This window comes from Fusarium odoratissimum, assembly GCF_000260195.1.
Source record: "Fusarium odoratissimum NRRL 54006 unplaced genomic scaffold supercont1.16, whole genome shotgun sequence".
Classification (NCBI taxonomy): domain Eukaryota; kingdom Fungi; phylum Ascomycota; class Sordariomycetes; order Hypocreales; family Nectriaceae; genus Fusarium; species Fusarium odoratissimum.
The window spans coordinates 73,869-99,598 of record NW_022158702.1 but is presented as its reverse complement, the minus strand read 5'-3'; the positions used below and the strand labels follow the sequence as shown (position 1 = coordinate 99,598).

General features: G+C 47.1%; 9 protein-coding genes across 9 annotated transcripts; 1 reads left to right on the top strand and 8 right to left on the bottom strand.

Annotated features, from left to right (window-relative positions):
* Nucleotides 1-653: 653 nt before the first annotated feature.
* Nucleotides 654-2,643, bottom strand: FOIG_09593 (uncharacterized protein; the record flags this gene model as incomplete). Its single annotated transcript, XM_031209873.1, has 4 exons — nucleotides 654-1,123; nucleotides 1,178-1,369; nucleotides 1,445-2,017; nucleotides 2,079-2,643. The coding sequence occupies 4 exons, from the start codon at nucleotides 2,641-2,643 to the stop codon at nucleotides 654-656; spliced, it is 1,800 nt and encodes a 599-aa protein (XP_031060124.1).
* A 1,517-nt stretch (nucleotides 2,644-4,160) lies between these two features.
* FOIG_09592 (uncharacterized protein) lies at nucleotides 4,161-5,434 on the bottom strand (the record flags this gene model as incomplete). The annotated part of the gene is made up of 5 exons (XM_031209872.1): nucleotides 4,161-4,366; nucleotides 4,423-4,991; nucleotides 5,047-5,163; nucleotides 5,216-5,238; nucleotides 5,312-5,434. 5 exons carry the CDS (start codon nucleotides 5,432-5,434, stop codon nucleotides 4,161-4,163), a joined length of 1,038 nt encoding a protein of 345 aa, XP_031060123.1.
* A 1,010-nt stretch (nucleotides 5,435-6,444) lies between these two features.
* On the top strand, nucleotides 6,445-7,446 carry FOIG_09591 (uncharacterized protein; the record flags this gene model as incomplete). Its single annotated transcript, XM_031209871.1, has 2 exons — nucleotides 6,445-6,577; nucleotides 6,641-7,446. The coding sequence occupies 2 exons, from the start codon at nucleotides 6,445-6,447 to the stop codon at nucleotides 7,444-7,446; spliced, it is 939 nt and encodes a 312-aa protein (XP_031060122.1).
* Nucleotides 7,447-8,569: 1,123 nt separating this feature from the next.
* Nucleotides 8,570-8,959, bottom strand: FOIG_09590 (uncharacterized protein; the record flags this gene model as incomplete). The annotated part of the gene is made up of 1 exon (XM_031209870.1): nucleotides 8,570-8,959. One exon carries the CDS (start codon nucleotides 8,957-8,959, stop codon nucleotides 8,570-8,572), a length of 390 nt encoding a protein of 129 aa, XP_031060121.1.
* A 3,813-nt stretch (nucleotides 8,960-12,772) lies between these two features.
* On the bottom strand, nucleotides 12,773-14,301 carry FOIG_09589 (uncharacterized protein; the record flags this gene model as incomplete). The annotated part of the gene is made up of 3 exons (XM_031209869.1): nucleotides 12,773-13,788; nucleotides 13,841-14,023; nucleotides 14,070-14,301. The coding sequence occupies 3 exons, from the start codon at nucleotides 14,299-14,301 to the stop codon at nucleotides 12,773-12,775; spliced, it is 1,431 nt and encodes a 476-aa protein (XP_031060120.1).
* Nucleotides 14,302-15,316: 1,015 nt separating this feature from the next.
* Nucleotides 15,317-15,766, bottom strand: FOIG_09588 (uncharacterized protein; the record flags this gene model as incomplete). The annotated part of the gene is made up of 1 exon (XM_031209868.1): nucleotides 15,317-15,766. One exon carries the CDS (start codon nucleotides 15,764-15,766, stop codon nucleotides 15,317-15,319), a length of 450 nt encoding a protein of 149 aa, XP_031060119.1.
* A 519-nt stretch (nucleotides 15,767-16,285) lies between these two features.
* On the bottom strand, nucleotides 16,286-16,811 carry FOIG_09587 (uncharacterized protein; the record flags this gene model as incomplete). Its single annotated transcript, XM_031209867.1, has 2 exons — nucleotides 16,286-16,564; nucleotides 16,620-16,811. The coding sequence occupies 2 exons, from the start codon at nucleotides 16,809-16,811 to the stop codon at nucleotides 16,286-16,288; spliced, it is 471 nt and encodes a 156-aa protein (XP_031060118.1).
* Nucleotides 16,812-18,039: 1,228 nt separating this feature from the next.
* Nucleotides 18,040-18,174, bottom strand: FOIG_09586 (uncharacterized protein; the record flags this gene model as incomplete). Its single annotated transcript, XM_031209866.1, has 1 exon — nucleotides 18,040-18,174. The coding sequence occupies one exon, from the start codon at nucleotides 18,172-18,174 to the stop codon at nucleotides 18,040-18,042; it is 135 nt and encodes a 44-aa protein (XP_031060117.1).
* Nucleotides 18,175-23,253: 5,079 nt separating this feature from the next.
* FOIG_09585 (uncharacterized protein) lies at nucleotides 23,254-25,590 on the bottom strand (the record flags this gene model as incomplete). Its single annotated transcript, XM_031209865.1, has 3 exons — nucleotides 23,254-23,970; nucleotides 25,248-25,284; nucleotides 25,388-25,590. 3 exons carry the CDS (start codon nucleotides 25,588-25,590, stop codon nucleotides 23,254-23,256), a joined length of 957 nt encoding a protein of 318 aa, XP_031060116.1.
* Between the last annotated feature and the right edge of the window lie 140 nt (nucleotides 25,591-25,730).

Sequence of the window (25,730 nt, the reverse complement as noted above, 5' to 3'; positions counted from 1 at the left end):
TATGATTCTAATCGCTTCTCTCTGCCTCACAGCATACCATCCTGGGCCATCTTTTGAAGGCTATTGGCCAGAGGCGAATTTTAGCCTGAAATAGTTTTAATAAGATTACAAGCACTTCTAGTATTATATTTAATTAGGTTTTAATATTTAAGGTTTTTATTAAGTTCTTAAACTCTTAGTTAGTAGTATACTTTATATTATTATAATAATTTTTCTTTATTTTAAATATTTTTAATACTCTTATATAATTACTTAAATTATTTAATTATTATTTATAAGAGTATATTATAATAAAATTAAAACTTTAAATTAAGTTTAGAAAGAATTATTAGAAAACCCAAGAAAGATTTAATTCTTAATTTTATTAATTAATAGTATATAGAGGAGTTAATAGGCATCATGGACAGTATCACCAAATAGTCAAGAGCATTCATTGGTTTAGGATGTTTAAAATTTGACAGCCGCACACCTTCCGGAAGACACTAAACACCTAAAAGAACGAAGAAATTTTGCTATTTAACACAAAAGCTGACTTTTTGTCAACCTTGTAACAATGACACCTGAAATCTGTGGCAGCAGCCTTGCTACGGCTAGCAACTCCCGCAAGTCTGTTCTGTTTCTGCCAATGTAAACTGGCGCTCCAGCTCCAGCTCCTACCGCGGCAGACTTGGCCTGTTCGCATACGCCGCCCGATAGGTCACTTTGACCTTGTCCGAGTTTCTGTCTATCTTCTCTTTGCGAAGCAGCGCCCAAAGATACACGCCCTCGTAAATCTGATTTGCGTTATCGTCCTCGTCTTCCGCGCCTGTTGTGAGGTACACACTACCCATGAACGCAGCTGCCACAATGCACAGGATCATGAAAGGGAAGATGGCGATGAGTGCCCACACAATACCCTCCTTAGCGGCCTCCTTGATCTCTGCAATTGCTTCTGGAGGCAAGTTCTGCAGTGTCACGAAGTCATTGGCTGACATAGTAGTATTGTTCCCGAGATTGACAGCGTTATTAAAGACGGTCGTCATGATAGTGAGACCAAACGTGCCGCCAAGAGGATCTGATAACTGGGTTAGGCTGACTATGGCAGAGACTTGCTTGGGGAAGAAGCCCATGCCGTGCAGAGGAACTGAGGAATTTGTTCAGTCAATTGATAAGCATTACGATATGCGGCACATCTTACCTGGCATGAAACGTACCCCTACACCCACGCCAGCCATTGCCATCATTCCATAAACCACCCCATCGCGCTCCTCCCACATGGCCCAAGCGAGGAGCGCAATGGCCACAGCCTCGATGATAGAACCCGTCATGATCGGATGCCACGTCTGTCGCGGCCAATTGTTGCACATGCGTATGGCCATATACACGCCAACTGTTGGACAAGGTTGTTAGTTTAGCACCTACGTACTAAACGTAATATATAAACATCGCCAGGCACCATACTTACCTGCGATCCCGGGCACAAAGAAGAGAAGCGCCCGGCCGGCCTCGCTTGCCGGTGAGTGCTTCACCATGGTGAAGTACAGGCTGCAAAAATACATGACCGCGTACATGGCCATGCCCGACGCAAACGAGGTGAACAAGAGTAACCCAATATCCCTGTTTTTGATAACTTGCCAGGAGATCATGGGCAGCTGCCGTGGGAATAGCTTGGCGAGCCTTCTCCCGGGTTCCATCTCGCGTTGCCACCAGATGAAGGCAAAGATAATGACAAAGCCGGCAATTGTGGGCACGAGAACGGCTGACGTGTCCCAATCGTAGGTCGCACCAGCCCAAGTGAACGCCAAGACGAGCAGACCGATCCCTAACAGGCAAAGATCCTGGCCGCCAGCGTCAATAGTGGCCAACCGCTGCATCACGGTTGACTTGCGAGCGATTTGTGTCGTTTCTTCGAGCTGAGGGAGCGGCTGCGGGCCGAGGAGAACCGGACGTAGGAAAACGAAGACAACGATGCAGCCTGCCACCCCTATCGGAAGATTGATGCCGAAGCACCATCGCCAGGTAGTCTTCGTGAGGTATCCTGACGGATGACAAAGAAGTTAGCCATTGTAGAAGGTCAAAGAGACACCAGGCCGACTTACCTCCTACAACAGGCCCAATGGCGTAGGAACACCCGCCGACGAGCGAGAATATGGACCAGGTATATGCGTCCTCACGCAGCGAGACCTTGTCAGCGACGATGGCACGGATAACGACATTCATGCCAGCACAACCAATGCCCTGCAGCGCGCGCCCAAACAACAGCATCGGGAAAGCGTTGTAAGGCGTCCCCGTGCAAATGCCCCCTCCGATGAGGGTCAGAATCATGCAGGCTTGGATGGTAGAGTGTCGTCCAAAGATATCGGCCATCTGGCCCCATAAAGGAATGAAGACTACCGCAGTCAGGTTGAAGGCAGCGATGATCCAGTTGAGCTGGGTCACGCGGTCGAAATCAGCAGCGATCCAAGGTAATGCGGTGGCGATGATGGTCACGTCCAGGGCTGAGATGGCAAACGGTAGCACAAGGCCAAGGATGATGCGCCACCGATACCGGACCCGCTGGCTGGATTCGCGTTTGCAGTCCTGGCACGGCTCGAGGGATATCGTTGCGCGGTGTCGGCATTCCTGACCTTCCACTATCGTCGTGTTACCCTCGGCGTCAGTCATTGTGCGCACCAGGCCGGGTTTTCTTTTGGCAGAAAAGAAGAAGTGGCAGACAGCTTCCAAGAGCGAGGGCATCGCAGGGGCGTTATCAGTGCGATATGCGGTCAGGGAGAGCTAATACCGGTGTTGCTAGTCTAGGAATAGCTTGGCTTTATAGAATGTTGACCTGAACGCGTGCGACTCCGACCCTTACATGGGCTGCATTGAACTTTCTCTGAAAATACTAAAAAGGGAGTGGGATCGAGATATGCGAATACGCATTCACCATGCCTCTTCGTGGTCGGAGGTTGGGGCGATAGTTAAGATTGGCTATGGTCTTGGTGGTCCAGCTCGAAACAACTACCAAATGCAGAATGGCAACTGTGTACCCCACATCTATCACATTCGCAGGCGGCATCGAAAAGACACAGAAGATATTGAATGTGCGCAAAATTATGCGTTGTCTGAGTGACTTGCGGCCTTTTAGCGCAGTGCAAATCAGGGCCGAGACTCCGAGAAGATGGCCCACCGGCTGGCATGTCGGCCGCTAAGTCCAAATACACACAACCAAGAACTTTACTTGCCATGGCACTTGGGTAAAGGGTAATTCTTTAAAGATTGTGGTTCTAGGTGTAGACACCACTACATGAAGCTCGAAAGCAGTTCCTGATTAGGCAGCTGTTCCCATAAATATTGCCACATCAATCGAACCCTGGCAGATGGGGAACAAGGCTTTCTTTTCATGCTCCTTTTTGCATTCAAATTCTGATCCTTATCGTTGCTTATTCCATCCCACCTCAGAACGTGACGACGCGTGCTTTGACTTGAGACGCGGGGTCGCCGCCGCCCAGATCGCTATGTTTAGTGCCTTTCTCGGCCTCGGCTTCCTGTTTGGTGTGCAGAACAAGAACGCTTGGTTCGGCATCTCTGTCTTCTCTGCCATCTGACATGCAAGCGGAAGCTTTTGTTAAGCATGTCCCGGGATCTCACATACAAGCAAGGCCACTTTAGGATTATGACTAAAATAGTAGAACCGCTAAGAGGGCAGAATTAAATATAATATAACATAAATATATTAGCTAGGATTAGTAAGTTAAATATATAAGTAAACCCTTAGAAAGGTTATGACTAGATAGATAGAATTAGGGTCTTAACCTAAAAAGAAGAATAACAAAAAAGATATAAATTTCTCACCTTAATATTTAATAATTAGCTTCTTAGGCATTTGCATTAGCGCGTCAGGCACTTACATTAGCGTATCGGACGCGTTTATCTTGCATTAGCGTGTCAGGCACTTGCATTAGCTCATCAGGTGTTGAAACCAATGGGACATCATCCTGTTGGAGCTACTACTGGTATTTGTCGCTGATGATTTAAATTAGTGGCACTATAGTTGGTACAAGCTTTACGGGCTGTAGTTGGTCAGGAATCATCTCTTAGACAACACGAGGTAAGGAATTTCTTCACAAATAACATACGTCATTGCGAAGCTTGAAAATCTATTGAGCGTTGTGAGCGTCTTTGAGTTACGGTAGCGTGACTCAAAGTGTGACAACTATTTTCTTTGCAGAAACACCTTTCTGGTGAACATCGAGGGCTCCTTGAATGCTCTCTAAGCCATGTTCTACCACCGACGCATCTGGCTTTGCTTTAAATGACCCATTTGCCAGAGCTTTGGGGATATAATTGCACCATATCCATTCACCGATATGCTTTGTGGGTTCCTGGATAATCGAGAAGGCGACGACTTTGTGAATATAAGAAAACGGTCATGGCTAAGGGGTGGTGGGCACTTCTACTGACCATACTTTGGTTTGTAATTGTCGGTGACCCTATCGGTGGCAATGACGGTTGCGACGGGTAAATACTCCCCAAGCTTGTCAAGAATTGCTGAGGTAGCGTCGAAACTAGCGTCTCCACCGATGGCGTCAAAAACACCGTAACTGGGTGTGGTTTTGAGAACTCTCACTATGTCCTCAATCACGGAGGCCGACCGGTAGTCAAAGACATGACTAGCGCCGAGGGAACGAACAAAATCATGGTTCGCAGGAGACGCCGTAGTGATAACGGTTGCTCCAGATGCAGCAGCTAGTTGGATGGCGATTGCCCCGACGGAGGACGCACCGCCCCAAATCAAGATTGTCTTTCCAGTAGACTCGTCATAGCCGGTCGGGTTCGGGTTTGGCAGTGGTAAATTAAGAATAGCTGGATCGTACAACCCGGCACTGGCAGTAGAGATGGCCAACGGAAGAACTACAGCCTCCTCAAATGTCATCCCTTCAGGGACGGGGCAGGCTAGTTTGTCCATCGCCACGGGATAATGCTGGAATGCCGAATTTGCCGGATTTTTCGTAAGGAGACCAGGACAGTGACTGCCGTAGCACGCATGAGAAAACAAGCCATATGGCTGCGAGGAAGGGAACTTACGCAATGATCCTGTCGCCCTTCTTGAACCGTGTGACTCCGGCACCAACCTGCTCAACTATGCCAGCAGCATCCTCTCCGAGGATAAAAGGGTACTCTGATAAATACCTGCCGTGATGTCTTATACTAAGTAAGCAAAGTGTAGGGAAGTTTCTGAGCAGAAAGTACGCACTGAATCTTCCAATCAACAGGATTCTGTGCGAATGGTCAGTTGGGGTTTGTGGTCATTGCAGGGACTCATGTATAGGTGATCGGATGGAAGACTGACAATAGAAACCGCGGCATTCTTGATGACAATCTCACCCGGGCCTGCTGTAGGCATACATGCCTCCTTAACTTGGAAGGGATAATCGGATGGCGCACTGATCCAAGCAGCTTTGTTCCCGGACATGGTGAAGGAGGTGAAGGTGGAATGCGGCGGCGTGCAATAATAAGAGTTGTAGAAATGAAAGGGAAAAGTGCATTGCCAGAGCTGTTGGGGGTATTTATGCGCGCAGCGCCGAATTGCCGCTCTAAATAATCTATAATAGTACATAACGTACTCTCGATATTTTGGAACAAACAAGTGGAGCAAGTCAAGTGGGACATAATGTCATGAACCTTTGGGCCTCATTTTCGGCGTAATTTCGCCGCACCTGGTTTTAATTTGTGGACTTACTTATAAATATGCTTTTGACCATATCTACCTAGAGTCCACTAACTTATGTCCGATATCTCCTGCCATCATACGCATCCAAGTATATGGGGCGAAAGTCTTGCCCTAAACAGGGTCTCGGTATATGGTCCACATCAACCGTGTTGGGTGCTGCTCCACTGTCTATATCTTGAAGACGTGATACTGTATGCATGTATGTAGGTATATATGTATATATGAGTTTATTACACTCGGGAGGATACCCCTCATAGGGCCCAGAGAGTTGAACTTCGTGACATACTTTTTCCGCACTTATGGTGCTAAGACCCGCAAACCTTCATCCTCGCCGACCCTTACGACTTGCGACTCTTCCCAGCTTCGCTAGTCCCTGCGACAGACCAGCTCGAAGACCAACTTCTCCAAGTGTTCAGCGTCCCATCTTCAGCAGCTGAAGCCTAGTCTGTCTACCAGAGGCTGCGTGACGACTTGGGAGCTGAGTTAATTTTCTTTTCCGCATCGGCTCCTTACATTAGTCATCTTCCCCTCACACCCCTTGACCCCGTCCAATCATTATCGAATCCATCCAGCCACCGACGCCGCTCCAGCTCACGCAACATTCGCCGGCAGTGTCGGAAATCACATTATCAGCATACCGCGTAGGACGTGACAACTTTGTTCATCTGTGTCTCCATGCCGCTGAGACTGTTTCTTTCATACATGCTCTTCTGGAAGAGACCTGACCATTTGAATAAATGAATCATTTGAACATGTCATTAGGCCAAATTCCATTGGAACTGATGCCTCAGCAGGCGAGAGCGGGCCCTGGACATGACTGGACAGGGGTCAGCGATCGGAAGGCGAGGAAGAAGATGCAGGATCGAATTAATCAACGGCTGAAGCGTTCGTCCCACTGGAGACTTGGTATAATTCGTAAAAGGCTAACCCTCCATTTCGCGTAAATAGGACAGCGAATGATTGCTGCAAGGGCTCAAGATTGCCTGTCGGAACAGAGGCAAAATATAAACGAACCCTTCATCGTCGGCCAAAGCCAGAGCTTTATACCTGATCAGCAGTATACCATGAGTCACTCATGGTCAGAGACAAGTTATACGGCTGTCCAATCATCATCCCAGTCATCGATGTCGATGCTCAGATCCTTTACCGCCTGCAAACCCGAAGGCGATGAAACTGCACAATTCATCTCCCGGTTTTCTGCATGGGCACATCGAGAGTACCTTAGAGGCTTTCCCGAGGCTGATACGCTACTCAGCCTCATTCAATTCAATACCACTAGGGCCCTTGTGATAATTGCCAATTCCATGGGTCTCACAAAGGAATCCATGACGCCTGATGCTCGATCGCGACTGACCATCGCTGGAATCGATACAGCTATTGTTGGATCATTACCTCCTAGTCTACAGCCAACAAATTTACAACTCAGCGTCAGTCACCATCCATGGGTTGATATTATACCAATAGCTGGGATACGAGACAATATTCTACTTCGTGACGAAGCCCTCTATGACAAAGCCGAGCTATGCCGCGACTTGAGAGGGTTTCAGCAAGTGGCACACGGCCATGGCGGTATGAAGATATGGAAAGACCCATGGGACCCCGACGGATGGGAATTCTCCGAAGCCTTCGCCATCAAGTGGCCATGGGTTATCAGGGAATGCCACGAACTGCTTGAGAGCACAAATCGCTGGCGGAAAATGAGGGATGAAGCACCTCTGGGAAGCGGATTCATATTTGGTGAACTGGATACATGAGTTTGTGTGAAAGATTGTTCTACCCCCTAATCACGACATAGTAGCTATAAGACGCTTAACAAGTCTATCATTGCTCCCTATCGCTACCATCCCTGAAGTCCCGAGCCGTTTGGTTCTGTCTTAAATTTGGTCATGGTTCGGGCTAGATTTTGAAGTTTGATCACTAATCAATCGTCAACAAGTTGTTACATGAAGAAAACGAATGAGATTCAGTCGCTTGCTTCTGTACGAGGCGCTGATTCTGGGTGAAGCCATTGCTGCTTACGATAAATCGCGTACATAATGTTATACAATGCCAATATGACAAATCCCTTGCAACGCATCTTTTCTTATAACATATCTTTTTCAGCCATATCTTGCCTTAGCTATCGCTAGATTTACAATCGCTGTCCTGCACGGCTTAATGTCTTCTGTTGTCTATCAATCTATAGAATTGGTTTGATGTTAATTAAATCGAATCGTTGTCTTGCGAGATATCGCCATCTTGTTAAGGGAGTTGAAATCTTGCGCGGGATAATTAAACAAGAGATAGAAGAAGACGATGTTTGGCAACATGAAAATCACTATGATTACACTGATGCTTTATATTGTATTAATTTGGCAAAAGGGCATTTAGCGATAAGTATTTAGTTTTAAACTTAAACTATCCTAAATTTCCTATGTAAATACTAGCTTGCGTTTATTATTTTAACGCCGATTTCTTATTGTTTATAGGCGTTACATTGTAAGGCAGTAAGGCCCGCAATAGCCTTTGCGGGTCTTCCGTATTAGTACTTCCATTGCATGTTTGGCAGAACAAGACTTACCTGGAACTTGTTCGTGAGTTATATACACTTCAAGTAAGAACAATATCAACCACCAACGTGTGACATCATAAAAAGGATATCAGCTGGAGATAATAGATTAACAACTCTCCTTCCCAATGTATTGTGATAGGTAGTCGAGCTACGGCAAAAGCTCAGATAGGCGTCGGATGTATGACAGGCTCTGTTATTTACATAAATATTGTTCTTCGCCTTCCTCTTTTCGCATTCAAAGTCGATACCTAACATATCTAGCAATATATACTATCCCTACCACTTCCCTCATCACGGCTTTAATCTTGCCTGATCTCATCACCCTCTCACTCATCCCCAGCCGTATAGACAGCAGTAGCAAGGTACTCAAAGTGGATATTCAATCCGGTTTCACCACAGCACCCCAAATAGAAACCACTCTCGTCGACCGCCTGGTCTCCCGAAGGAGCAAGGTGATAAATCCAGAAGTTTTTGAAGGCTGACTTTGGATCAATCAAGATTGGCGTAATCTGTACGTGCGGAACGCGGTCGAACTTCGTTTTGAAGGTAAAGCGCGTTGGTCGGCCATCGGCGTATCTGGTGATGACGCCTTTTCCGGCTTCGACTTCACCGACGCTGCCGTGCTTAACGTTCCGAACTTGACCTAGTTGATGAAGAAAGTAAGTATCTGTGAGGAGATAGTCGAAGGTATGACTTGGCCTACCTTGGGCGCTCATGGTGTTTGGCTTGTACGGGGTTAGCTTGTTTGAAGTGAAGTCTGTGTGGTGAAGGGTATATATGGAACTGAAATAGGGTGAGTGGTGGCAGCCTTATATATCCTCTGGGACGACCCGGGATGTAAGCCCTGCGTTCCGTCTCATTCGGGGTTTTGTCCGCGCGGTGGCATATCCTACCTCAGCTGAAAATGAAATGACATCATGTGAGTATGCCGATGTGATCTGAAAGTGTCTCATGCGGCAGCCTAGCCCCGCAGATACGAGAGCGTTGCAGCGGCAGTTTCCGGCTGTGGCCGATCAAGACGAGGGATGTAACTCAGAAGACTCTTCTACGAATCCATGGCGAGAAGAGGCTTGGTTGAAAGTACTTTTCCATCTTGCACTGTCTCAAAAGGGAGCTATGCCGGTGGCGCCCCGAGACACGGTACGCTGAGACACGGCCTGAATCTTTATCTTAATGTCTAGTTCCCATCCCTTCGATGACCTGTCATCTTGTCAGTCGAATCCCCTTCCAACTTCTCGCCTGTCTCACAGGGAGATACAGACCTGGAAGTCTCCTGCCTCATTTCGTCGCAGGGTTTACCGCTATCTGAATTCTTGTGTTCATATCTTTCTCATTTCTCAGGTGACGTGACCGAGTTTCCGTGTCTCACTACCCCCCCCCTGACCGCCATCATGCACAGTTCCAAATGCAGAAATAGGGTTTTCAGCTGTCGGGCCTCAAACATTCAAGCGTCTTAGATCGCCAACCGCTCCATCATTGAGAGCAAAACTTCCCTATTTTTATAATTCTGGACGTTCATACGATGGGAACTGCTTCTTATGCAAGGAATCACCCGTAGAACTTACTGCAATCGAACATCCGCAGACCGAGACGGTAGCAACGCAACTCCTGAGTGATGCCTGGTTAGACATAGTGTAATCTGCGTACTCGAACAAAAGCTACTATCGCCCGTCCCTGCCTTTCCGATGGCTTGGGCCTGCTTCTCCCTGCTATGTGGTGGATCGAATACATGTAAATAGATGTGGATAATGGCGCAAAGATGGGCCATTCGGCTTTTATTCCCATGTCTTTGCTGCGGTGCGCTTCCTTCGTTCCAGTGCCTTGATACATGAACCAAACGTCTTCCGAAATGACCCATTGGTCTCAGAAGGATTTTGTTCGCAGCCACCTTGGTGGGCAACAGGGGCAATGTCTTCAGTGACCAATGGCACCGACGTGATAGGAGACGCTTAATTTGGAAGTCCTTCAGCTCCGGCAGTGAATAGCCTTATCTTCATGATAGACATCCAAGCTCTGGTTAACCAGCCGACCTTGAATATTATGTAAGTTCGTACTACTTGCCACTTCCTGAAGCACCGCTCAGACAGTATCATGGCCCCATTATTCAACTTGGTGGGACTCTTTTTCCTTTTTACCTTCTGATGCTTTGTAAACATAGCTTAAGGCAAGAAAGGAAAAGGACTAGAGAATACTAGAAAGAAATGGAATTAAATGGAATGTTGAATGAAAAGGGCAGAGCTCACGCAGGCAGTTCAGGTGAGATTGCCTTCTTTCCCTCTACCCCCTTTGTAGCCCGCTGTGCAGATGATCGGTTGAATGGGCGGTCAAAAGATTGTTTGGGGCTAATTTGCGACGTTTTGGTAGGTTCAAGAATATTATGGGCGAAGTCGGCCTGTCGCCTCGTACTGTTAGAGCCTCGAGATTCCTTCAGGCAGCTCTTCATAGTGCGAGGGATATCGGTGGTTGGGTTTGTAATGGTTGAGTGCCACGGGGAGCTATTCTCTGACAGTTCAGTTCGATTCGGATCTGTGAAACAGCTGAAACACACCGTGCGCCTTACCGGGAGGTGTGGATGTGTTGACTGAGCCGTCCCGCAAAGGAGAAGATGGGAGCGATATGTCATGCGACGCGTTCGAGGACAAAGACGCTACCTCAACAGAAGCAAATGCCACATCAGGCAGATCGTCTGATTGAGGATGTTACAATGTAGCAGCGTTGTAATGATTGAGCTGAAGCCACTAGTGAAGTTCGTGTTTCTGCAAAAATCTGAGAATTGCTCTGATCCTTCTGTACCCAGGTGGCTGACACAGCTTACGACTCAATTGGACGCGGCCTCTGTAATCGTTATTTGAACGGCCAAGAGATGCGGGATGTAATGAACAAAGGATAGAAGACAAACAAAATCCTGATGGTGATACTAAGCAGCCGAGCTATTGGACAAAGAAGAAGATTCTGCCAGAGAAGTGAAGGCGGTTAAAGAGTTCAGAACCAAAGGTGTGTAGAAAAATAACAAAGATAATCGATGGCGCCGACCCCACCTATTTGCTCATCTTGATTGCGATTGACACAAGACCGTGAGAAGGATGGCTGGTTGTAGTAAGAACGACATCCTCTGCTGAAATTGAGTATCACGATGACTTGAAGGCTCTTGAAGAAGGACAATATTAGCTGAGTCCTTTAAGGAATCTTGTATCCATGCACTTGGATCAGATCTGACATACCTGTATGTTCTGAGCGATGCATCTCTGTATTTATGATTGCTGTCGTGGCAACTGAATGGGAAATGAAGTGTGTGACATTCGTGACTTTATATTGGCCCAAATACGGTCTGGTTTTACCAACGCTGGGGTGACTGATGTCTGAGGTAACCCTAAGAGGTAAGGGTCGATCCTCAACATCATGCTGGGTTGACTGCACCTTGCTTCCTGACTTCTCAAGCCGGCTCGGGTTGGTATTATTCTTCTTTTGAGGGATATCGGGGAACTTACCTTTAGGGTCAAAGGGGGCATCAGGAGAGTCATCTTCATGATTCCCAGCCTGTCATCTCAGAAAAGCGGCATCCTTGTTTAGCATTAACAGATACCATTCCATCTTCGCCGGTAGTGGAGTCTTCCAATGCGGCTCTCCAATCATCATCTAGTAGAACGGCTTCGTCGAGGGCATCATCATTTCATCCAAAGTTGGTAAGACTCTTAGTATCGCGCTCGGTATCGGAAGGCTCCATATTGTTAGTCCATTGTTGGTTACTCTCATTATTAGTAATCTTTATTTAGCAGGTAAAGGAAGTGGAAAATGAGTAAAGAAGATACTTAATTTACTAAATTCAGTGATAAGAAAATGGCCATCTATAGGGTGATAGAATAGGTTCTTATACTATTAATTACAAGGAGTGTATTTTACACTTAATGTTGTAAAAGTATTTTAAATAGGCGTTCAGCGCGTTAATAGGTAGACAAGGTTAAGATAAATAAAGTAATATATATATATACAAGATTAATAATAGGTTTAAGTTAGATTTTTAAGAAATATATTATGTACTACTAAATTAATTATTAAATTTTAATTTATATGCTATTCTATTAGTTATATTGTTATACTCAAGTATGTAATTCCATGTAAGTATCGTTTCCGGCTAGAGTCCACTGAACAAGGCCTAGGATATTGTTCCAAGTCTAGCTACATTCACTATAAGTTAAATAATAATATATTAAAAAACTAAAGATAGTATTATATATATTAGGTATTCTATCCTTAATATAGCTAATAGATTGCCATTTAGAGAGTATATATCTATATAAAAGCTAATTTCTTAATAGTTATCAAAATTAGCAGGTAAGTTAAATATCCTACTTAAACTCGTTTCATCGTGGGAAAAACTTTTCTTCTAATTAACATCAAAAGGAGGATGACGAGAGTGACACCTATACGTCATTTCTATACATCCTACTATTTTAACTTCGCCAAGAATCACGATGAGTATTGTTCACCTGATCGAAATGACGATTCTAGAAGAAGACAAAAGTCACCAGCTAGTTTCTAAGAAGCTCGGTACTAAGCATAAAAATCCTTCCAAACAGCCATCTTACATGCCGCAAGAAAATGGCAAACGTGCTCGCGAACATACAGGACGCAGTAAAGATAATGACCCACCGATATGATGATGGAATCAGAGACTCAGCAGCAGACGAATCCTGTAGGGAGCTACTGTTGTAAACCATTAGACCGCCAATAGGGCCCGCAAGCACGTTGCCAACACCTTTGCCAAAGTTAAGTAGCCCAAAGACAATGGGGGCAGCGGTCACGTCATCCGTGATAGTCATGCTCATCCTCGCCCAGATAGCAGTGAAGCCAGCCGCAAAAAAGCCATACAGGATGGCGAAGCCAATCATGACAGGAAAAGAATCTGCCAGCCTCCACATGGTGACTGTCGTTACGGCGGCGACAAGTGTAGAGGTACCAGCAAGGGCATCGAGTGGTAGCTTACGGTCTGAAAGATAACCAAAAACGAACTGCCCTGCAACCTGGGATACGCTCATGATGGCGAGAAGCACGGGTCCGGACTTTTCACCCAGATTGAGAGACGTCGCGAATGAGGGGAGGTACAAGGAAGGGAAGAAGTACCCAAAGCCCTGGAATAAGTTGGATACAGAGTATAACCAGAAGAGAGGGCTTTTGAAGAAGGACCAGTTCGTCTTGGGCGTGTTGGCGTGGACGGAGGGTGGTAGGCGACCATCAAGAAATGGGATCAGAGGGCCCGTTAGAACAGCCAGGCCAACAGCAACAGCGCGGAGTGTTGTCTGATAGCCATAAGTCGACAAGAGAGCCTGCACAACAAACGGCATTACAGCGCCTGAAACACCAGACGCACCACAGAGTAACCCGTAAGCCATTCCACGACGAGCTATCCAGTACTCGTTGACCATCATGAGGATAGGGTAGTAAAGGATCAGAAACCCAAAACCGTAAGCGACACCTTGTGTGAGGATAAGAGTCTCGAGCGTGTTGGCAAAGGAGCCAGCTACAAGTCCACCGATACAAATAGGCCCTGTTTAGCGAAATGCATTAGTCAAAGAGCTATAACGTGGATGAAGACATACAGCCAACCCAGATCATCTGCCGTCGCCAACGTTGGTGTTTCTGGATAAAAGGCATGATGAACGGGGCTCCTATGTAGCCGAGGCCAGAGGCTACTGTGCCGACGACACCGATGTACGGACTGGTGGAAAAAGCTGGGATCCTCGAGTAGTAGTCCTGGAACACACCAAAGGACAAGGGAAACCCTAAACAATGTCAATTGCGGCTATTGTGTAAGGAAGAGCGATGTACCCCATAGCAGAGTCTCAAATACAAAGGCTGCGCAAAGAAGTCGCCATGCTGCGATTCCTCCATCTACAGGGGCTAGTTGAGACATCTCGTGCTCATTTTCAATAGGTATTTCCCTCTCAGGCGTTTGCATGGCATCTTCAGAGATTGTTACTCGCGATGATGATGCTGGCCAGGCACGGAGCTCGTGAGACTCGATTTGGCTGGATATTGCCAGGATCTCCGTGTTGCTCATTGCAATAGATGATCAAGAGACAGAATAGAGATGCGATGAGCCACAACCAACAATGTTAAAAAGCAGCGCATATGTAGGGTAGCGGAAGTGGGTCTAGATAGTTAGCCGAGGCTTATACAACCAATAAGATAAGCGCATGGCATTATGATCGCGGGGCTAAGGAACCGAGGTTTACACATCTTGATAGATGAAATGAGTCTATGAGATCAGCAACAGGAGTTTCCTTCAATACTGTGATAAGAACTAGTAGTTTTACGTGACTGATGGCCCTGTTTAATTAACAACTGGGAGAATCAACAGGATAGAGAGGGTGACAACCTGGGAACTTGAATTATTCCATGTCGAAAACTTGAAGAGATATGCAGTGCGAAATGAGTTGCAAAAAAACTTTTCATATGCAAGAAAGATTGTGATGACCTATATCATTGACATCAGGTTGCGGAGCCTTTGTTGTGTTGCATGCCCCTAGATTATCCTGGTAGACAGCCTAACCTCTCTTTGGTCGAGCATATTGAGACGATGAGTTGATAATAACAACTCGATCTCTCCAGGCAAATCGCCTGTCATGTGCAAACTCATTGTACCTACTCTCGCCATGTTGCGTTGCAAGTTGATCAGATCCAGGCTCATCGCGCTACTTGATGCGGAGGTAGGATCCCACCCTGTCAGATGTCAGCTTCATGGTCAAATGTATCATTTCAGGCTCCGCTTCTGCTGGAGGTGCTTTTGATTGTCCTTGGCCCGGAGAAATGTGGAATCTATAGCCCAGGGTAACTCAACCCGTTTCATCACTCCTTCCCAATGTAGCGAGTAATGAATGAGATGATATTTACGCGTAAGCAAGAATAGTTCAGCATGGAGCGTGAGCCAGATCGAGAGGCCCCTTTTATGTACCTAGCATAATATCTCTATAACTTTGCCTTCTGCAGGCCCCCTTCCCAACTCACCTCGTGTATGCTGCGGGGAGTCTTGTGAGTTATACCAATAAGATTCAAACAGCCTTCGCTTCTCTACCTTATATGACTAGCACAATATTTCTCCCTTCTCCTTGGTCCGTGGTATCTCGCTTCATACGGCCCGCCCGCCAATCTGGTCCAAAGCGAGTCAACGCAATGAAAAGGGCGACAATAATCAAGAGAAAGCCAGCACAGATGGCGTATGTCCAACCAGGCTGAACTGCATGGGTCAAAGGTTGGATAGCGGCAGTTATGACAGCACCCAAGCCGCAGCGTATCAAGTTATTGGCCGCACTTGCGGTAGCTGCGTCTTGCGGGAAGAGATCTACCATGAGAGCGTTCAGAGCTTGCGCCACGGCGGTAGTGGCGTAGCCAATGATAAAAAGGAACAGCATGGGCCCAGCTAGATGGGTAGGCTTGTTCAACGTCCATCCATACCCAGGAAGACCAGTAATAGTAGCGGCGATGTGTGGCCAGGTTACTTGTAAGCGGGTGTGCTCTACAGGCATATTTGGGTCCCGACGGGCGAACTTGAGTGGGATACTATGCTTAGCAGCTGTCTTTCGGTAGGCTCTGTCCATAAGCCGGCCTGTGATGATAGTACAGACAGCACTGCCAACACCAAAGGCCAGGAAGCAAAGGTGATGTTTGCACCTCAGAAAGACCATACAGACTTGTCATAAGCGGCGGAAGCCCAGTATTGACGCTAGCGATCAGTATGTTGATAACGCCATTGCCCGCAAGGACCACCAACCCCTCCTTATCCAGCACGACCTTCAAGATAGAGAACGGGTTAGAAAAGGACATAGGCTTCAGCTCCATAGAAACTTCCTGCTGGTGTTTGTTCCGCTGTGTGAAGAAGAAGTAGAACGGTTGACTGAAACGCGGCGGCGCACGTGATCCATTGCCAAAAAGCTTACGGTTGGTCTCGGGAAAGAAGAAGAGGAACAAAATCCCCAGCACGACGCATGCTATCGCCAAGAACCAAAATATGGAATGCCACCCCAAATACCGCGTCAAGATACCGCCTAGCACGGGTGCCAGAGCAGGACCAAGAACAGGAGCAACGGTAGCCCAGGCTCAGCCGGCTCAACAATATCTGCTATCACACCACTGGCGAGGGGAATGAGCCCGCCAGCCCCGGCACTCTGAACGCACCGCAGCGCAAGCAGTCCGGCATAAGTGTTCTGTAGTGCCAACGAAGTATTGGCGATAAGAAAAATCGAGAAACACACGATGTAAGAGAGACGGCGGCCACTGGAGTCTGAGAAATTGCCGACGAAGGTGGGGGCGATGCCTTGGAGGATCTGGATTTACATGAGCATGCGTGTCATGTGAGAGCCAATCATGTAGTCATCTAACCATGAATGTTGTTGCTGATAGGTTGACATCCGTGATAGATACGCCAAGATCGCTAGGTACGGTGGGTAGGGCAGGATAATACATGCTAGTGGCCATGGTGCCGAGGAGGGCAAAGAGCGACACAGATACTACCATCAGGCGCTTCGACCAGAGACCGTAGACGGGGAAGACTTCGTCCTGCATGGCCGACATACTGGTAAAAGCCTGAGCCACGTAAAGGAAGCGAAGCAACGAGGGGACGAAACATGTGTAGCAGGGTGAAGAAATTTCGCGAGTTCGGTACTTTATTAATTCCTGAGGCGAGAAAGAAAGGTTTAGTTTAGCAATGGGGGATCTGCAATTCCCGTGTAAGCAATGCCATATACCCATAACCTCATCAGATTCGGGGCGTTTTGTTGGTATAATTACCATTGGGCTAGCCTAATTTGGCAGCTCGCTTTACGGACAGTCACATCATATCATGAGCGCTTATCTGGCATTCGTATTTCACCATGGGCTTTGCCTAAGTAACGGAATGTCTTTCTCTACCAGCTCCCCGTTGTAAAACATAAAAGGTTCGGCAAGGCCAAGGACTTCATAAGAACAAAGACATGTCGTCTAAAACGGTCTGCCCCACGAATAACCTAAGATTAGCCACTGTTGCTTTAAAACATATCGACTTCAATACAGGGCTGTATGACTTAATGTTGCAGCGGCAATGGCTAGCATTATCGCCAGTTGTTGAGTCAGTATGTAGGCAATATTTATCGCGCAAAGTTCATCAGATAGAATTCATCGCGTAAGTTCATCACGTTGGCTTTATTCATATTCTTGACAATGCTTACAGCGATATGCATGAGCTCAAGCGTTTTCTTGAACTTCTTCATAGCTATGGGCTTACCTAAATGCAGGAGCAACAGCTGGTTACTTCCACTGTAATCCACATCCGATATGACAAACAGACCTCTGACATTGAGCAGGTGTATAGCAATCTGGCATACCCCAAAGGACCGTTTTCTTTTTCAAGGAAATCCCATCTACAACAAGAGCCTCACCTCCTGGAATGACTGCCAGCGGTAACACATTACTCACCTCCCTTCAGGTCAGGGCATGCATTTAGTGATAAACCCTCTTATCACCAACTCTATTGCACCTCTTCATTATGGTCAATCACCTATCGGTCACTTGGGGATTCGCACTGTCTTGTAACCTTTATGCGACATGGAAGACCTCGCTCGTCGTCATCCTCTAGAGATGTCTTTGTCCATTTTCCGGCTTCCCGTTGTGTAGCTGCAGGTTTCTTTGCGGTGAAAAGTCGAGGAAGCCAAGACCAAACTCATAGGCTTTTCTCCGTCTTGTTATGAGTGTAAGGATGCACGTACTTCCTGAAGGGAAGGTCTGGATCTTGCAGAGCCTTTGGGGTATCGGTCGCTTTACCATCCTAGACTTCCGCCACGCAAGCACTCAAGCCGTCGACATCGAGACGCGCAGGGCTAGGCGGCATCTCATCTGGGTCGAAAGCAGGGCCAATAATCTCGCGTAATACCTTCTGATCTGACAGAAAAGCATTTGGCATGAGAGTGAAGGTCTCTTGAAGGGTTGTGCGGAGTTCGCCGGGATCAGAAATAGAGAAAATGCTTGTGATATCGACGCAGATGTATATTTGTAGTTACAGATACTCCATGATCTTTGTCTGATTCACTTTCGGGAGTTTGTCGCAGCGTGGGCCACGCTGGAGTACCTTCTTGAAAGAACTCATGATGAACGTGCTGGGTTATGTTTCATGTGGAGAGTGAATGTTTAATCAAAGGAGTCGTTGGGTAAAGGTTGGAGTTTTGGACCTGTTGTGATGATAGACGGTAGATGTAAATGAAGAAAGGTGAGATTGTTTTATACTGAAACCCTATAGGTAATTAATGAAAAGATCACCATGGTTATAGCCTGTATAGAAGAAGCAGCTTAAACTCAGATAAAGGTGTTCAGTCTTGCTGTTCGGCGATAAAAGAATGAAGTCCAATGCGGACATGACTCCCTGTTCACTGTATTGATCCAGCTCCGGAATTCCTTTTTCCAAACACCCAAGGTTCCTCGGTCTAGGCTGCCCAACGGTGAAGACTGAGCGTCTTTGCTATGACTGTCGGCGCAACTGGTTTAGATCGTGTTTTATTCTCTGTTACTTGATCTTCTGTCTTGTAACTACTACTGGCCTGTTTAGGTGAGTTGAAGGGGTGGAACAAGATGCGCTTATTGAACAACCGGGGAAGTCTAGAAGGGAAGTGGATCAGCTTCTTTGAAACTGTCATCTCCGTAAATTAGCGCTTTGTACGCCAGTCCTGACTTGGGGACCGAGCATCTTGGTAGCTGACGACGCTGGTCTTGCTTCTCTTGGTTTGTTGTGTTGTGAGTAATAGTGGACTTTATTGCTCGTCCTGCTTGTTCTTGCCTTGGCGACTGTACCTTCTACGTGACAACGTGAATAACTTAGCTCAGGAGAATCTTTTGACTCTTGTAGAACATGTCCAGCTTCTGATCTTTTCCAGCGGCGTAAATCCTCATGATGATCACGTCGCCGAGGTCGCGGGGACCATCACAGGCAGTACGGTGTGCATATTCTTCGCAAAACGTTGCCATTGGAGTTCGTATTGAGAGTACCCTGGACATGCATCATCCGTTGAAGTCGCTGTTTATAACTACCAAGTCTCTTAACAAGCACCCACAAGAACTGTTCACTCCTCTCATGAGCTCGGGGTAAAGCAATGCGTCGACGTGATGCTTAGGCGATATCGTGAAGCAGGTGCGGGCATGAAAGGATGGCATGCATGGGGTACCATGATCCTACGATGGGCTTGGGTCTGGGGCAGTTTGATCGAACTAGATGGTTCACGATGGGAAGGGCATTGTATTGGCAGGTGTTTCTCAATCATGCAAAGTGCAATAGTCAACAAGCAGCTTGTCCCTGGACTTTGATGATCCAAGAGATAAATAAGAAGGCTGGTTATCCTTTGACACCTTCATACCTCTGTCCCACACATCGTCGGCCGGTGTACAATTCGTGTACCAGTCCGTATCGCAATGCAAAGACAACCCGTGCGTCTAGGGCTCTCAAATTTGACCGTTGAACATAGACATGTCTTGATCAGCCGATCGAGCAGAGCGATTGGCGCCAACAGGAGTTCGTTCTTGAAGCAGGGTCGGATGATGAGCGAGAGGGCGGGCATTGGTCGCCAGTTACGTTTGTGGATCGGAAACGCTTTCTATCGCAGTATTGTGATCTATCTTCATGCTTGCTCAAAGTGAACGGAGGGGTAATGGCATGGCTGAGACTGGCTGTCGTGGAAAGATTGACTGGAAGGGGCGCGGAGGTCTACTCGAGTTGGCATCGACGTGTGCCTATGCGAAGCTGGAGCGAGTGGAGAGAGCTACTCAGGCATCTAGTGTGCAGGTTACATCGTTTTATCTGTTTGACAACAGTTGTAGACAGACAAGAGGGTATAGGAGGCTTCTCTAAATGCGCGGTCATGTTTCGACCAAGCCAAGTAGTCCATCGCGCATATTGAAAGGGCGCATCGAAAGGTTTGGGTTGCCTGTCGCATGCGTAGAACTAGGGAAACCACCTCCAGCGAATTTAGGTCAGTCAGTGAATAAAAGTAGACATGCTTGTTTGCAAACAGAGTCGACAACTTGGCCTGACACGCGTGTAGTAGCAGCTGTGGGCGCAGGAAGGTCGCTGTCTTGACGTCGCTGCGACAAGCGCTTTCTGATGAATGTCTTCCTGGATGTATAATGATGGAATCGACACATCATGTGCTTCGAAATGCGTTCTGTGCTTGATGGGAGAAGTAGGCGGCGATGAACAAGGGCGGGGTTGAGTGTATTCCATGACATCGCAACCGAGGCGCTTTGGAATGTTGGAGACGCGCCATGGCGCGCTAACTCGTCGCTTTAACCTCACACGAGCAATTCTCCACCAATTTACACTCTCACATTATTCCCGAAACGTCGATAAATCAGGTTCTGCCACGGAAGTCTATTCCGGATCACCTGAGTTACTTCTCTCGCCTAGAATGGTCCTGACATCATTGGCTCAGGCTCTAACGAGAACGGCATTCATCAACACTCCGCCGGTACCTTCCACCCTCCCACTGCCAGCCCTCCCGCCTCTGAGCAAATTTGCAGTCGTTGGAGACAACAACGCCGTCATTTGCCCCCTGCTTCTCAACGACCGTCGCGTAGACCACAAGATTCTCAGGGCTTCTAACACGCTGAGAAAACAAAAGGGTGTGTGGGACCCAGTTAGGACGGTTTCAGCCAGGGCGTGAGAAAACTTGGCACAAACGCCACAGCGAGCAAGCCTTTTGGTTGTTTGTCCAATCACACAGGTTTACCAACGAGTCAAGAAGCCAAGAGCAGGTACACATGTCGGTAGGACGAAAGGCGGTCACCATGAGTCATTAGCCGTTGTTGATATTGTTACAGCAATGCATTTGCGCCGGCGAGGGTGACTGTATTTCACAAGAAAAGTTTCGACGCGGCATCATGTATGAAACACTTATATGGGCGCGTCAAGTAGTATGATCTCGTTGAGCCGGGCCCGAAGGCCGGTGTACATGTGGTGCACGCGAGGAACAAAAGGCGCCAGCCACTGAAAGCAACCTTGTAGAGCTTTGGTGAACGTTGACCCGCTTGTCAGCCCACTCCCAGCTCGTCGCTCATCAGCCCTCTCTACAACCAGGTCGCTCTCCATCTATTCACAAAACTCGAGGGCAGACACATTCATTGAAACCTTTTGTCGTACACAAAGGGTGGTGTCGCGACATGACGCCCTCTCAAATTATTCGACCACCGACCGCTACGTCCCCTCTCCGGGGGGTTGAAAGCTGACGGGAAGGTGACAGCATTCGCCCGAAATTAACCATTGTCAGACGAATCGCCTTATGAACCTGAATTACCTGATCACAGACTTCCAGGACAAGGATCCTGCCGCTGTGTCAAACATGTTCATCGATGAAGCCATGGACAGAACAAGCTTAGGGCAGAGAACCAACGCCCGCTTCACGTGGGTCTCGCGATGGGGAGCGACAGGCTAATAACCCCATATGGTCGGCCTCCAATAGTCCTAGAGCTTGGGCCTGGTAAACAATGCAGTGCGCGAGCAAGACCGCGCGTACCACTTGAATCACTATCATCGCAGGGGTGCGCGTGCAGATGCCATCTGGTCGGGCAAAACGCGTATCTAGTCATCAAAACATCGCAGCTTGGAGCATCTTTCCCCTTTACAATGGATCAATCACATTTCTGCTCCTCGTCGTGTCGGTCCCCTGGTCTCAGGCACGTTATGTGCCTCGTACCGCATGTCTATCGTTCAATGACCTCTAGCAGACAAGGTCTACTGTTTGCCTTACACAGCAGTATTCTTTGTTCCCTTAACGACTGAGATCATAGCGCATGGCCTTTGGCACGCTATCTTCGGCATTGGTGAATGTTCTGGGCTTGTTTCTAACCGAGTCTTAGATGAGTTTCCACAGCCTAATCTCAGAGATCGACAGAGATCTCGGAGGTGAGGGGGCCTGCAAGTTAGGCAAGCCTTCCTTGTGCTGTTTGCTCAGGGGTCCACTGTAAAACTGCCCTGTTCCATGTTCGTCCGCCGACACAATCACCGTTTTGCTGGACTAACCCATTGACCAGTCTTCCCACTGTAATCAATGCAATGGCTGGTAGTTAGCATGTCCAAAAAGCGAAGGGAAGTTCACAAACAGAGGATATCCGATATACAGTCAGAGCACATAATGAAGCATTCTAGTTCTTCAGCACCCATCTATCTTATCGGCTGATATTCCCTACACATCGAAGGACTTACTAATGGCTGGTGCACCTAAGATAGCGGCCAAGAAGGGCAAGCTGAGAGAAGATAACGTTGTCTTCGCTTGGAGATTGCTGGCCGGCGGATCCTGTCAGATCAGTGACACAGCTAAGCCAACAGACGGGCGGGCGCTAACAACCGCCCGAAAACTCTCCCCTTACCCATCTCCGAGCCATGCGACAACTGCTCACCCCCTCCATTTCCCAATGGATTAGTAACAAGCCACATAGGCGGAAAGAAGCAATTCGTGGCCCTCCACAGCCTTGCACACGTCTTTGTCCGAGAAACCGAACCAATGAGACCCCCTGACATCCCATCACGTAATTATCCAGGTCCGGGCAAGTAGTGGCGGTCTGCAGAAGCGTGTCTCTAAACCACGATGGCCAAAAGACCGGTGCCTTTGTTGCAGAACACGGTCTCCCCTCCAAGGTTTCTCTATTCAGCTTTCATATTTATGCCGATTTGCACCTATTCCCGCGACGGAGTGTTGCTAATCTTAATAGGCATTCTTACTGTCCAAGTTTATGAAGCCTTTCTCATATCTTGTATCTGCACCAGGTGGTCATGATAGGATAAGCCGAAGTTCTAAATTACGCTACAGACCATTGCGGAGGCCCCACCAACAATAATTTGTTGTTCTACTTTCCAGGGGCATTTATTCAACCTGCGCATCACATCCGACAGTCAATCACACAGGCATAAATATTTACATAAACAACTATTACAAAGCATTAAGAAGTAAATAGCAAGAGTATCCCATCCACCTCATTACCAACAGGTCCAAAAAGGCACCCGTCAAGATCGCCTGGAAGGCTTTCTGCTTGTGGACTTCGTAATCCGGCTGATGTTCGGATGTCTTCTTGTAAGTCTGCAGAATTTGGCCCTCAATGCACTAGCAGTTGTTCGTTCCCACCTTTTGATGTATTCGGCGGTGATCGGTTTCCATTCCATGCCTCCCAGTCTACAATCTAGAAGGAATCTATCTTTAGGGGACAGACGATCCAACGCTTGTGTTTCGGTAGTAGAGACCTCTGCAACGTTGGCCTTAGAATGCTCTGCAATGTATTGCGGAGTGATGGTCTCGTGATATTGGTCTGATGCTTGTTGGAGCGGACTTTGATTGACTTGCTGAGGTAAAGAATCGCGTTGCTGATCGGATAATCCATAATCCGTTGAAGGGTAGATTCCAGTGACGTTTTGTGGCCATTCCCTATGAGAGAAGCTGTCTGTTTGAGAGGGGGTATTGATGATTGGGCAGGATGTGAAAACGACGCCGTAAGCCGCCGAGGACTGGTAGATATAATAACATCCAAAGGGCATAGGTATAAATGGCCAAGAGAATACAGCCGGAGGTGATGTGTGTGGGATTGTTGGAACTGTCCAATTGTTGGCCTCTGCATTATGATACGGCTGGCACATTGACGGCTGAGTGTCCAAGGTGAGCCCACTATCAAAAGAGAGAGGAGGATCAGTATCAAAGCTAGGATTACTAGATTCCATGGCCCAAGGGTGCTGAGAATGTGTTGGAAAGTTGTTGTAAGATGGAAGGATGGTGAAGGACGCTGAAGAAATGAGGAGAGAGGATGAGATTTTATACGTTTGAACAGCACACAGTTTGACCCGAGCATCTACTCAAGCCACCTTTACTAGCATTCTGCAACACTGATGATTTATGTCATTTTCTTTGCTTTTTTTTTCTTTTGTTTACAACCCCACAACATGTCAGGGTTTCAAAGTATAGTAGAAGCCTGCATGGCGGATACAACTCATCTCAGTCACTGCATCCACGACCCATCGGCCAAACGTCTCAGTATGACACCCTCAAACAAAGTTAGGTGTGCCTGTCTCACCGTTCAGACCCTGGTCCCAGGAGCCGGGACGAGGACGGCAGCCCTCATGCATAATTCTGTCCAATCGGATCACCATCCACAAAACAGGGGTTTATATTCAACAAAAGTATTAGGAGTGATATATTAATATTTCATAACTATCGGTTCGTGAGAGGAAACAACTGTATTGAGATACAGTAGGGCCTACCCAGCCCCTCATAGTGTAGGTAATATTCATAAGTGCATAAGCTAGCCTTCAAGGCCTAACTTTGCGTTTACCCCTGGGTGAGCCACACGCCCACCTTGACCAGTAAATGGAACAACCTTAAGACTACACTCAGTAACAAAATCCGCCCCCAACACGGAACTATCGCGCGAAGAGAGAAGTAAGTCATTGTTTTTGTACATAAACGTGCCCCGCCAGCAGATGTCCAGGACTATCTTAATAAAAAGCACAATAGTCTTACATACTATTTATATTATAATATTTCTTACAAGCCAAAAGAAGTAAACGCAAAATGGACAATGTTAATATATATATAACTATAGAAATGGATCCCTATAAAAGATGACGCAGAATATGAATACGAATTTGTTTTTATCTAGCTTACCAGGTGAGGGTTCCTTCCCTATAAATTAAGAGATAAGACCCTAAAACTTTATCGCTGCAATAAATGTTTATAGGTCCCTCTCCACATGGCGCCATAGCATTCGAACACAATGTATTTCTTGCTCTGGTCTAAACCGCGAAGGTAACTTATGTTTATCTCTGCTATTTTATTCTATGAAAAAGCATTTCAATAGCAGTAAAGGACGATATAGCAGGTCTTGTATCCTTTTTATAGCATATGAAATACGACCTTAAAGAGTTACGCCCCTGCGTATTTGAGTCCAGGGCTCTGAAAGCTGGGGTAGCTGGCGTCTGAGCGCAAAGGTCGCTTTGCCTACCACAGGACTTACGGCAACCAATACATCACTTAGAGACCATCTAGCGATACTAGTTCATAAAGTGTTCCTTACATTGTCAGTAAATAAGATAAATAAATACATTCCTCATACTTTGATCAGAGAATTTGGACGGGTAAATTGTATGCATATACTCTGGTGTATCGCGGTCTAAGCGACGGAGAGGCGGGAAGCCCTGATGATCGACACAGGTGAGAACCCCGTCTTCGCAATTACGACCAGTCGTGCCGACGCTCGTGCGAGTGGGAAACGGAACAAGACAATCAGGAGGTGCCAACGACGGTGCTATTATAGTGTCTCGCACGTCGAAAAGCTCCGAGTTACAATGTTTAGTCATGGTTGATGAACCTCAAGAAGGATCCTATCCATCATCTATAGATTTATCTGAAAGTGCAGTGGGGCTTGAGGCATGTCACTGTGGTCAACCAGTCCTACAACAGTAAATCGATGCAAACTTGGAAGACTGGGACATGCAGT